Below are 13,161 nucleotides of genomic sequence, written 5' to 3'. Positions count from 1 at the left end.
CACACTAATGCACCATACCCCACCTATAATTTCACATGGAATCTTTTTGTTTCTAATTTTCTCAGGAACTTCACATGATTTTCATTGGAGCATGGAACAGGCTGTATCACCACATATTTTGTACAATCACGTTAAATTTTAGATGCATAACTTGGAATGTTCCTAGCCATATTAAAAACTCAGAAATCAATCTTGTTTTATGACATTCTTTTTAATTGGATCTTTACAGCACGTGAGATTTAAGGTTATGTTATTTACCAGCTTAAGACAACGTACTGTGTTAGATCACAACTGTTTCTATGTAATATACTTGCCTTGACTGGCAGAAAATTTTAAATGTGAACACAGTTGTGGCCAACTGCTAGCCCAGAGTTCAAACAAATTAAAACATCAATTTATAAAATGTTATTTTCCTCTGAAAACAAAATAAATGGAATTGTATGAATTTGTCACTTATAACTTTGGCACAATTGTTGAAAATTAAAACGTATCTTACACTTTATGCATATCCCTCATTTGAATACATTCAAAACATGTAACCTGTCATTTTCCCATTCTTTATACTGCTTACACAGCAGTCCCTGCTAGTCAAGAATATTTGACTTCCACCTGGCCGGTGATCAATCAAGCAATTACTTAATGTGGTGATAGCTGCACTGTCACTGCTATGTAGCAAATTGTGATGCTGTATTCTCTTTCCATCTCTATCCTATTTTTCACATTCTAAGAAAGGGTAAGGAGGGGAATTATTTTTTAAAAACCCTGTGAATAACATCACTGCAATTGGTAACTAGCAGTAGAGTATGCAGGTTACTTATTCAAGGGAGTGTGGGTTGGTACTTTAGAGCAGTACATGTAGCTGAAGAAGAGTTAATGATAGCCCACAAAGAACATTGACAGTAGTTAAAACCTTGATACTGCAGTGGTTATTTCATTTAGCCAGTGGCAAGAAGATCTTGTAATGTACACATAAGACAATAACAGAAACACCAGTTGGTGTACACAGAGCTGCTGAGGCTACAATTAGTCATTAGAGCAACAAGATAAGTGCAATAATGTATGAGCAATCCAAAATAGATCTTTTTCTTTGAATGCAGTTCTGAACATAATCGCTTCCAAAACAAACATATGTATAAATATAAAATCAAATGGAAATTACAACACAGGATAGATATATATATATATATATATAAAATATATATATGTATATTTCATGTATATTTTATGCATACAGCAACATTCAAATGTATTGTCCTATGCTAGGCTTTAGGTGCTGACAGACACACTGACTTTGTACAAGAATGTTAAAGACTGTGTTGTTTTACACCCTGAAAAGTAAAAGAAAGTTAAAATATCGCACAAATATAAAAATATGTTTTGTGTAAATGATAGGACAATTTGATTTGGTTCTTTAAAAAAATTAAAATGACACCTAAACAAAGTCTACTGTGAGAGCAGTTCAAAATATCATACTAGAGTTTCTGGTAGTGAATCTGCATTGTCTGCAGAAAGCAGCTCCCAGATTTGCCATCTTTCTCTCTGCCATTCCACCCAGTCAGCCTCTGCTAAATTGCTCTTATTGTTCTGATGGTCTGTTTGCCTGGACCAGCTTTGATTCTCTTCGTTACAGGAAACACAGTCCTGTTGCTCAGATTTGGGCGCTGACTGTTTGGATGATGCTGCCTGTTGCTCCACAGAACTTTGCTGAGTCTTTTGAAGTCTTGACAGAGCTTGCTCCTGATGCGTACCAGCTTTACTAGAAGTCGGAGCGCTTTGTCTTGATGGGCCGGGGTATGGAGGAGGGGGCCGAGTCTCATTTCTATTGATGTCACCGTGCCTAAAGTGGAACTGCCACGGTTTCTTGTGCAAGAAAGACGTTTCTGAGGTTTTCTGAGGAATTTCTTCTGCACTTCTTGTGGACCGCTGGTCATGGCTGAGGCACAAGGATTCCAGGCTCAACTGCACGTGTTTCTTACCTCCTGGCACTTGAGGGCTGCTGCAAACACGGCTCACAGGAGTGTGGGTTCTGTACTCAGGGACACCTTCTGCAGTATGAGTTCTTCGCACAGGCTGCTTTGCATTGTCCAGAGAAGATGTGGAAGAGGCCTGAATGACAGGCCAGTCTGCCGTGAGGTTTCCCTGTGACAGAGAACACTGTCTTTGCTGTAACACACTACTTTGATAAATATCTCCATATGAACCTAGGTAAGAAAGAATAAAGAAATTATTCGTAGACATGTCAATCTTCCAATGTGATGATGATGATTGTAAAGAAATTCAGTGTAGAATTCCAAGGGAAAATAGCATCTAGAAAATTCAGGAGTATTTATTCCCTTAACATATTTTAAATGAAACTGGATCTTCGTCATTCCTTAGCAATGAAACCGTTGTAACACATGAGAATTATGTGGAGAAATGAGAGTAGCTGGGTTTGCTTTTCATTACAGGAGAGTTAAGGGACAGATTAAATTATGAAGGTTTTGACAGATTAAATAGAAGAAAATGTGACTGGCAGGAAGATAGCCAGGCTGCGGACACCAATGTAACTGGATAACTTTTTCAAAGACCTGGCACAGGTACAATAGTTACAGGTCAAGTGGCCACCTTCCGTATTGTATGATTATATGATGCAGGATAAAGTTGGTCACTTTGGTTCCCGATGTTACAAGGTAGCCAAAAAAACCTTATGACTAAAACAACTGATTGTGATTTGGAAAATGTTTGCAGATGTGAATCAGAAGTGGTCTTTTGGAATCCAAGATTTCTGAGATGCTAAGGCAAGTCATGTGAAACATTATCAAAGAAAGTTCAGAATTCATAAACCCCATAATTTGCACCATAAGCACGAATGAGACAAGAATAGGTTAAAATATCACTGGTGAAAACTATGTTTTAGTTAAATGCCACCTCCCAAATCTTTTACAAATATATACTTTTTATGAATTATTGAATGATCAAATGTAAAGCAGCCCCCTACTGGCATTTATTCTGAAAAATGATAATTTCATTGGCCTCCTGTTCCATGATAGAAGAAACATAGCAGTCAATGAAACACAAAAAAAAATTACTTGAATAGGCTCCTGCCTTTCTTATTTGAAGTCAGTTGAAACAAAAATTTGAAGAGGTGTTTAACAAGGTACAGCTATTACTGCAACTTCTACACTATTTTCTCAAGAGATATATATTCTGAGTTTTCTGCTACTGTCTCAGATGGAATACCATACTGCAGAGTCATAGCTTAAGGAGGTTAAAATTTTGACGTTGCTTCCCATAGTTATTTAAATGATAATTTAGGGAAGTAAACCTGCCAGTTCACCCTAATCTGACTCCAGTACATTCCCTGTCACTGTCCACTCTCAATAATTAGCAATCTGCTCTTTTGTTGGCAATCAGTTGGCTGGACAGCTGATGCAATGCAGCATGATACTAACTGCTTATGTTCAATTGCTGAACAGCTGAAGTTACTATGAAGGTGCTATCTTCTCAAACTCATGTTAAACCATTTCCAGTCATCTCTCTCTTGCCAAGAAAGCAGCCTTACCATCCCTCTGGGACTATGGTGACTATTATTTTACACCATCATATCAAAGCTTTACATCAATTCAATAAGATGGACCAGCACCACCTGCTAAGGCTACCTAGAGACAACTGATAAAATGCTGGCCTCAATAGGAGTACCCTTATCCCAAAAAAATGATAAAGAGCTTTACCGCCTATTAGGCAACCATTGAGCAGTCTTGATTCTATAATTTAGACCACTCCATGACTACCCAGTAGGAGGTGCAATATCAGTTCTTCCACCACTAAATACCCATTCCCAATTTCATTTCAATTCTAAAAAAGAGGTAGTTAAAAGCAATGGATGCAATGGTTATGATTTTCCTGAATTCTCTGGGTTCTAGAATGGCACCAGTGAATTGGAATTTAACAAACACAGCACTTATATTCAGGAAGAGATGGAGAGAGATGACAGGGAACTGTAAGCAAGATAGTTTGACAGTCATCGTTAGGTAGAATGCTGGAATTTAATGCCAAGGAAGTGTCAACAATTAAATATAATCTCAAAATGACTAGATAAAGTTAACATTGTTTTATGACAAGGAAATCATAGCCTATCAATTTAATAAGATTCTTGATGTAACTAAGATGTAACTAATATGGCAGATCAAAGGAAGCTAGTTGATGTCGTATACTTGTATTTCAAAATGGCATTCAACATGCACCGCACTAAAGAGCTGCATTTACATAGCATCTTTCCCTGGACATTTCACGGCATTTTAAAGCCAATGATGTACTTCTCTGAAATTCTAGTTACAGTTGGAAATGCTGCAGCTAATTTGTGCTCAGAAAACTTGCCTGAAAAGCCCTGTAGTTGTATTATAAGACCATAAGACATAGGGGCAGAATTTAGGCCATTCAGCCCATTGAGTCTGCTCCACCATTCGATCATGGCTGATAAGTTCTTCAACCCCATTCTCCCCGCTTTCTCCCGTAACCTTTGATCAGCAATAACCTATCTATCTCAGTTTTAAATGTACTCAATGACCTGGCCTCCACAACCTTCTGTGGTAGTGAATTCCATAGATTCACCACTCTCTGGCTGAAGAAATTTTTCCCTATCCTCATTCTAATGGTCGGCACGGTGGCTCAGTGGTTAGCACTGCTGCCTCACAGCACCAGGGACCTGGGTTCAATTCCAGCCTCGGGCGACTGTCTGTGCGGAGTTTACACTCCCCGAGTCTGCGTGGGTTTCCTCCGGGGGGGGGCGCTCTGGTTTCCTCCCACAGTCCAAAGATGTGCAGGCTAGGTGGATCGGCCATACTAAATTGCCCGTAGAGTTCAGGGGGGTGTGGGTTATAGGGGGATGGGTCTGGGTGGGATGCTCCAAGGGGTGGGGTGGACATGGTGGGCCGAAGGGCCTTAATCTAATCTAATCTAATAGATCTTCCCTTTACTCTAAGCTGTGCCCTCGGCTCCTAGTCTGTCCTACAAATAAAAACATCTTCCCAACATCCACTCTGTCCAGGCCATTCAGTATTCTGTAAGTTTCAATTAGATCGTCCCTCATCCTTCTAAACTCCAATCAGTATCGTCCCACTGTCAGTACTTCAGTGTACATTTAAGATATCACAGCTGCCGCTATTGTAATGAGACCAGGCAGGTGGACCTCATGAAATATGAGTTCCCCGACTGGGCTGGATTAACAGGCCCAATCAGCGAGCCGTGCTGGCAGATAAGAACAGAAGCGTCAGACATGCTGTTCGCTCAGACCTGGCTCTGAGGGAGCAGGGTCAATAAAGACTGAAAATGAGAATAAAGGGTAACTTGATGTCAGGATAGTGGCCTCTGTGGAGTTATTTCAATAGTTATGACATCATCACAGCATCATAGCCATGTGACTGGAGGCTATAAAAGGTCTCATATAGCCCTGATTACATTGAAAGCGTGATTCTTCATTGGAAGCATGCTCCGCTGTAACTTAATAGCTTAATATTAACCCAAACACTTCTGTGGCTGAGGAACGTAAGAATTGGACATAGTTATAATAATGTCTGTTGGATTCTTCAATACCGTGATACCCACACCCAGTTTCTTACTTTAAGGGAAATAACATGAATTTACAACATCATGTAAAACATTTTGTTGGAAGCAGACTGTCAGCAATAATGATGATAATCGGGGTCTGTTGTTGTTTTGTGAACTTGATTGAGGGATAATTGTTGGCAAAGATGTATGGGATCTTTGACATCCACCTAGGCAAAAAAAGAGCCTCAGTTTAACATCCCACCTGAAAGATGGGACCTTAGGGTGTAGCGCTCCCTCAGTACTCCACTGCAGTGTCTTGGTTTTTTTGTGGTCAGGCATTTGATTGGGCTTTGAACCCAATACCTTGCAATTCAGAAGTGAATATGCTACCAAATGAAGCACAGCCAACACAAAAAAGTTACGGCATAACATAGTAACTCACGAGTTGGGCTGATATTTTAGCACGGACTGGGTACTGGTTATCGAGCAAGCAGCAAAGAGTAGGGATAGAAGGGGATTTCTCCAAGTTGGCAGTTAGCAACTGCTACAGTGTTATAAGGACCAGTGTTTTGGTGTCATCTATTTACTAACTAAATTAATAATTTTGAGAGAACTGCCAAAAGTAGTGCACCCAAGAATTATTGTTGATGCAAAGGTAGGTGGGAAGGGCAGAGAAGGGCTACAAACAGATTATAGGCAGGTTAAATGGCTGAGCAAACAAGTGGAAGGATGAGGATACTCACTTTAACCACAAGAATAGAAAAGCAGAATTTGTTTTGGAAATGACATGAAGCCTTTAAGCAATTAGGATGACAAATAACATTATGCCTTTTATTGCAAGAAGGTTAGAGTACAGGAACAAGGAAGTCTTTCTTGAATTGTACAGGGCTTTAGCAAGAGTATTTGTTATTGAGTATTGGATTCCCAGTATTGTGTGCGGTTCTGGTGTCCGTTTTAAAGGAAGGACATATTTACCCAGGAGATAGTCCAATGAATGTTCAGTAGATTAGTTCTTAGGTTGAAAGGGATGTCCTATAATGAAAGACAAAGTATTTTGGGCCTCAATCCTCTGGAGTCCTGAAGAATGATCTTACTGTAGCTTACCAGATTCTGAAGGAGCTTGACAGGGTTTCCATGAGTTAGTTAGTATAAAATATAGGACAATAACTCCAGGATGAGGGGAGAACCATCTAGAACCAAGCAGAGAAAATTTCATTCGTGCAGTGGGTTGTGAATTCTCTAACCTAGAAGGCCATGGATCTCCAGCATCAAATATACTCAACGTTCGGAATTCAGGAATATGGATAGTATGTAGGAAAATGTCACCGAGTCTGAAGATGGGTCTCAAGGGGTTCTATGGTCTGTTTCTGCTCTTATGACTTATTGATACTTATAGATACATTAGGTATAATAATCTTGCCCTTCAGCCATAGAAGCATGCAGATTAGGCACAGCCTTCCAAAAGGCTTAAAACAGGAAAGTATAACGTTTTAAAAAAGTGCCGCACATTTGCTGTACCTGTTATCCCTTCCTCTCTAGACCCATGTTTCAATGTGGAATGCCAAGTTTCCCAAATGTTAATATTTTCTTCTGAAGGTGCATTTTTAGCTAAAAGGCAGGGGAGGAAAGACATAGAACTACTTAAATTAGCCTTTTTAAAACGCAAAATAAAAAGCGATGAGTATACAAGTGAATTTTCACAAAGGAATTACTTTCTAGATCTATTTAGATAAAATTATCAATATTCTAGCACGTACAAAAGGTAATTTTGACCTTGTGGAATAGTATAAAAAGGACAATAATGAATTGGCGAGAGATAATGGGAACTGCAGATGCTGGAGAATTCCAAGATAATAAAATGTGAGGCTGGATGAACACAGCAGTCCAAGCAACCTGTCCGTCTTCCCTGGACTGACCTATCCCCTCCCTACCTCCCCACCTATACTCTCTCCACCTATCTTCTTTACTCTCCATCTTCGGTTCGCCTCCCCCTCTCTCCCTATTTATTCCAGTTCCCTCTCCCCATCCCCCTCTCTGATGAAGGGTCTAGGCCCGAAACGTCAGCTTTTGTGCTCCTGAGATGCTGCTTGGACTGCTGTGTTCATCCAGCCTCACATTTTATAATAATGAATTGGCAACCTTTTCCACATTTTCCTCAGTCATTAATTTTGTTTTTAGTGAAGTGCATTATTTTAAATTTGCATGTTGTGCAGACTGCACAATTTATACTTCATTAGTACAGAATAACTTAGACAAAATCAGGTTAATTTGGCCCAACAGGCCCAACTTAGTTTTTGTGCTCTACGCATGCAGCCTCTCCCACTCAAATTCATCCAACCATCCTCAAGTACTTATTTAGCTTTCTAATTAAATCTATTTATCTATATTATTTGGCTCAAGCATTCTGTTTGACACCAAGTTGTACATTCTGACATTCTCTGGATAAAGAGATTTCCCCAGGAGGTCCTCATCAGATTATTAGTGACTAAATGACATATTTAATTCATCCTTAGCTTTCCATAAATGGAAATTTCTTTTATGTTTTCCCTATCAACACATTTTAAACGTTTTTAGGTTGGACAGATATCCTATAAGTCATCTCCCAGCTTCTCTTCTCAAGTGGAAAGTGCTTTTGAAAATAGCCAACTCATTAGTTCAAGAGGGTCCTATTTTACTCCTGGTAGAATTTATACATACATAATTTGGCCTTATGTAGTTGGTTCCACCATTCACTAATTATATTGTATTGGAGAGAAGTGTTGTAGGACAAAAAATACAACTAAGGAAAGCTATAAATTTTAAATATTGACTCATTTTAGGATTTGTCTGGAATGTAGCAGTTTACAATGCAAGACCTCCAATCAGCATTTCTATGTGTGTCAGTTGTTTTCTAGAACAATCTGAAGTTATGTTCACTGCCAGACTCTCACCATAGACTCCCATCATCCTTTGGATCAGATATTTATCCATTTTTTCATTAAAATACATAACGGTCTCTGCATCAACCACGGAAAATCTTCAACATTTACTGGAATGTAGAAGTTTCTTCTAATCTCTCTTTCCCAGTGGAGTTTCTAAATTGATAGTCTCTTCATCGGCTATTCTCCCATCTGAGCCAATGAGCTTTTGCAGTCAGTCACTCTAGCAAAAACCCTACATACTTTTAAAAATCTTCCATTAAATGCCGTCTAAGCTTTTCTGCTCTAATGGGAAAAGAAAATTACAGTACCTCAAGGCTTGTAAAACTATAGTTTCTCATCAATAAAAGCATCCTGGTGAATCTACATTATAATTTCAATTTGTCTTTTTAAACTGTCTTTAATTAGGTAACCAAAATTGTACGTCAACTACAGTATACAATTAATGAGAAACTGAACTGGACTAGCTATATAAATACAATGGCTACAAGAGCAGGTTGGGGGCTAGGAATGTTGCACTGCCTAACTGACCTCCTGAATCCCCAAAGCCTATTCACTATCTACAAAGTATAAGTCAGGAGTTGGTAGCATACTCTCTAATTGCCTGGATGAGTGCAGTTCCAAAATCAAGAAGCTTGACAGCGTTCAAGACAAAGAATCCAGCTGGATTGGCATCACATCTACAAATATCTGTTCCCTCCACCACTGACACTGACAGCAGTGTGCACCAACTACAGGATGCACTGCAGAAACTTGCCAAGGCTGCTTAGATGGAACCTTACAAACCTATCACCACGATCATCTGGAAGGACACTGCAGCGAACACATGGGAGCACCACTGCCTGCAAATTCCCTCCAAGCCACTCACCATTCTGGCTGGAAATATCAATTTTCCTTCAGTGTTGCTGGGTCAAAATTCTGGAACACCCTCTCTAAAGGTGTTGTGAGTCTACCTGCAGAAAATTGACTACTGTGATTCAAGGTGGTAACTCAGGACCATCTTCTCAAGGGCAACTGGAGATGGGCAATAAATGCTGGCCTAGTCAGCAACACCCATATCCCTATAGTGAATAAAAATCTCACTATTTTATGTAATTATTCATCAAACTCAAAATCCAATGGGTCTTTCTCATAGGTTTATCAACTTGCTTACATTCTAGGACATTATGCACGAGCACAGTAGGCAGAGGGGAGGTCTTACAGAAACATATAAGATTATGAAGGGAATAGATAAGGCGGAGGCAGGGAGGTTGTTTCCACTAGCAGGTGAAACTAGGAGTAGAGGGCATTGCCTCAAAATAAAGGGAAGCAGATGTAGGACTGAGGTCAGGAGGAACTTCTTCACCCAAAGGGTTGTGAATCTGTGGAATTCCCTGCCCAGTGAAGTGGTTGAAGCTACCTTGCTGAATGTTTTTAAGGCAAGGCTAGATAAATTTTTGAACAGTAAAAAAAAAGGGTTATGGTGAGCGGGCAGGTAGGTGGAGCTAAGTCTTAAAAAGATCAGCCGTGATCTTATTAAACGGCGGAGCAGGCTCGAGGGGCCAAATGGCCTACTCCTGCTCCTAGTTCTTATGTTATAACCTCTTTGTTGCTTGTATATCTTCTTTGCAGCTTGCATATATGCTAACCTGTATACATCAAAGTTTATCAAACCAATTTTTTGAGTCTCAACTTCAGTTGGAGGACCAGAAACTAAAAAGGGACAGTCTTTCCGAAATGTAAAGGTCATTATTTGAGAAACGAATCATGAGAAAGAGAAGGACTTGCATTGTTACAGCACCTTTCATAACTAAAGAACTTTAAAACAAGGAATTATTTTTGAAACAATTGGTATTAACATGCAGGGAAACTTGACGGCTGGTTTGGGTGAAAACTGGGACCCCAAATAAGTGGAGGCAATTCTGAAGAAAGGTCACTAGACTTGAAAAATTAAGTCTGCTTTCTCTCCACAGATGCCGCCAGATCTGAGTTTTCTTAAACAAAAAACAGAAATCGTTGAAGTACAGGCGGTACCCGGGTTGCAAAATGGTTCCAATCCCAAGTCCTGATTTTTGCACATGGGAAGAAAATGTGGGACATTATAAAGTAGTTGTTCATAAGTACAGGTCATGTTTGCATGTCGAGTATTTAAAATTACACCCCTGCACGGGGTAGTGTTTTGTAAGTACGAACATTCGTATGTCGGGGATTTCCTGTAATTAATAATGACCAGATTATGTTGATTGAAGGATAAATTTTGGTCTCAGAACGCAGGGTATAGTTCTGCCATTACTCTTCAAATTGTGCTATATTTCCTTCTCAATGCATCGGAGAGTGTTATGTTCCCTCTAATAGGCAGCACACCTACACTGCAACATTCTTTTATTCCTACACTTTAAGTGTTGGGTGAAATTTTGTGCTGAAGACTTTGGGGCAGGACTTGAAATGAAATGATTCTGAGCCGTCAGTGCTAACTCATAATTTTGGTCAGGACAGGAAGAAAACTAAAGTACAAGGAATAACAAAGCGTGTACAAAAAGGCAGTACTTTTTCCAACTGCAAAAAAAGGAAGAAAATGGTGACACGCACATGCAACTTTAATGCCACATTGTTGACCTGTATGGAAGATTATGTAACTGACTATTTCATGTACTACAAATAATGATACTCAAGTGTCCTCCAAGCTTCCTCAGCACAATATAATTTATTACAACCTCAGAGATATTTCATCTGCATGTCCACAGATGTTTTGGTTAGTTTCCTCTCCAAAGAAGTACACAATAAATACTACCAAGCAATTTGTGCATGATTTTAGCATTAAATCATGTTATCTGACAAGCATGCAGACTATAAACATATACTTTAACATGGAAAGTAATGTTGAGATGTTATGGTTTCTCCAAACTATTTTGCAGATCATTATTATTGAACTTTAAAGAAACAATGTCATCTGGCCTTGGTTAAATGACTCAAATGAATCTTCCCAGCCACGAGCACAGGTTAAAGATTCCGGTATTGCAATTCTAAAACGTGGCTTTTCACTGGGAGCAGAAAATTGACCCTAAAGCTCTAAAGCAGCTACTGAGAAGTTCAGAAATCAGAGCACAGGAAGACATTATGATTGTGCCAACTCTTTGAAAGAGCTGTACAATTAGTCCCACTCCATACTCTTTCCACATTGTTCTACACTTTTCCCTTTTCAATCATATCTAATTTTGTTTAGAAAGTTACAACTGAATCTTATTCCTACCATACTACCAGACATTCAATATGATAACCGTTCATTGTGAGAGAACTATTTCTCTACTTTTGAGTGTTCATTCTGGGCTTTGGTGACCAACCATCCCATCACTGGATACAGTCTCTCTTCTCTTACTGTATCAAAACCCGCAACATAGAGGGAATACTGGAAAACAGTCTAATGGTGTTGCAAGTTCACCTTTTATCCCATCAGGCTGCTGAGTTTGTTTTCTGTAAGTAGTTTTTTTTTATCTTATACTGCGGTGATATTCATTTGATCACATTTAAAGTAAAATGGACAGATGGAAATTAACCACAACCACAAGTGCATTAATGTAACCAAGCCACTACAATAACAAAGAGCTACTAACACTCTTCAGAAGAACATTTTGAAGAATGTTAATAATGGTAATGGATGGTGGTGGCAAAGGTTTCCAACACTGCGGTGGAACTGGGAACAGTACTCCTACACATCATGACTTCATAGGCAGGCTAAGTATTTTTTCAGCAAAACTAATTTCAGCTGTTGTCTCCAGGGAAATGCACAGATTCAAGTCATATGCTAAAAGTATGGTGGAAGCCATTTTGGACTGAGATGTGAAAAAACGTTTTCACCTAGAATGGTGAGGACTGTGCAATTCCTTGTCATAGACAGTGGTCAAGGCCAAAATACTGAATGATCTCAAAAAGGAGTTAGATATATCTAATATATTTTGTTGAATAAAGGGATCAAAGAGTATGGAGAGAAAGTGGGAACAGGATACTGAGTTGGGTGATCAGCCATGATCATATTTCAGCTGCGATTATCACATGACTCTGGAAACTACCAGGCCACAGCTTTGCTGGTCTTGTACTTAGGTTTGGTTTAATGAAGTTGATTTTTAAATCCTAAAGTACCACGATGTGTACCAGATGCTGCTGCCAAGCTAAATCTGAAGACAAATATGCTTAATGCTATCACAAACTCTACAGTAACAAATGAGGCTACAAGTACTTAAACAAAAAAGCGTTAAGTGGACAAGTGCAAATATTGTTTGAACCTTACCTTTATCAGGCCATGAAACCGGAGAGCTATCCCCAGATTTGGATTTTAAGTGTCCAACTAAAGCATACTGTTCAGGAACTTTATAGAGTTTCTCAGAACCTGTGCTAAGATCTTCTGGGTCCTGTGTCAACAGCCTGTCTGAGAGGACTGGAGAATTATTATCATAGGGTGACACTTCTCCACTTGAGATCTTGTTAGAGTCAATAGATGAATGTCGTCCTCCCAAAGAATAGGAGACTTCTGCTCTCGTCAGGTCAGGGCTCCTGTTAAAGATGACCACATTAAACTTAAGACACTTCAATTTCACCATGTTCACTATGTGAACTCAAAGCACATTACTAAGTTACACAACTAACAAAGGTGCAGTTCAGTGGACAGCACAGTCACCTCTTAGTCAGAAAGTTGTGTTTCTACATGGTTGTGACAGGTCAGAGTCATAATCCCTGATACCGC

General features: G+C 39.3%; 1 protein-coding gene across 8 annotated transcripts in view; it reads right to left on the bottom strand.

The window, feature by feature from the left end:
• Nucleotides 1-232: 232 nt before the first annotated feature.
• LOC125457243 (rho GTPase-activating protein 6) overlaps nucleotides 233-13,161 on the bottom strand; it is a 497,221-nt gene continuing 484,292 nt past the window's right edge. For 7 of the 8 annotated variants that reach the window (XM_048541196.2, XM_059650414.1, XM_048541198.2 and 4 more), the window contains exons 11-13: nucleotides 12,709-12,971; nucleotides 7,045-7,134; nucleotides 233-2,201 (exon numbers count right to left, since the gene is read on the bottom strand). In XM_048541196.2, coding sequence (XP_048397153.1) covers nucleotides 1,468-2,201; nucleotides 7,045-7,134; nucleotides 12,709-12,971 — 1,087 coding nt within the window. In that variant the 3' untranslated portion in view covers nucleotides 233-1,467. The remainder of the gene's footprint in view (nucleotides 2,202-7,044; nucleotides 7,135-12,708; nucleotides 12,972-13,161) is intronic. The other variant, XM_048541197.2, reaches the window with a different exon arrangement.

This window comes from Stegostoma tigrinum, chromosome 12 (genome assembly GCF_030684315.1).
Source record: "Stegostoma tigrinum isolate sSteTig4 chromosome 12, sSteTig4.hap1, whole genome shotgun sequence".
Classification (NCBI taxonomy): Eukaryota; Metazoa; Chordata; class Chondrichthyes; order Orectolobiformes; family Stegostomatidae; genus Stegostoma; species Stegostoma tigrinum.
This window is presented reverse-complemented; position numbering and strand designations above follow the sequence as displayed.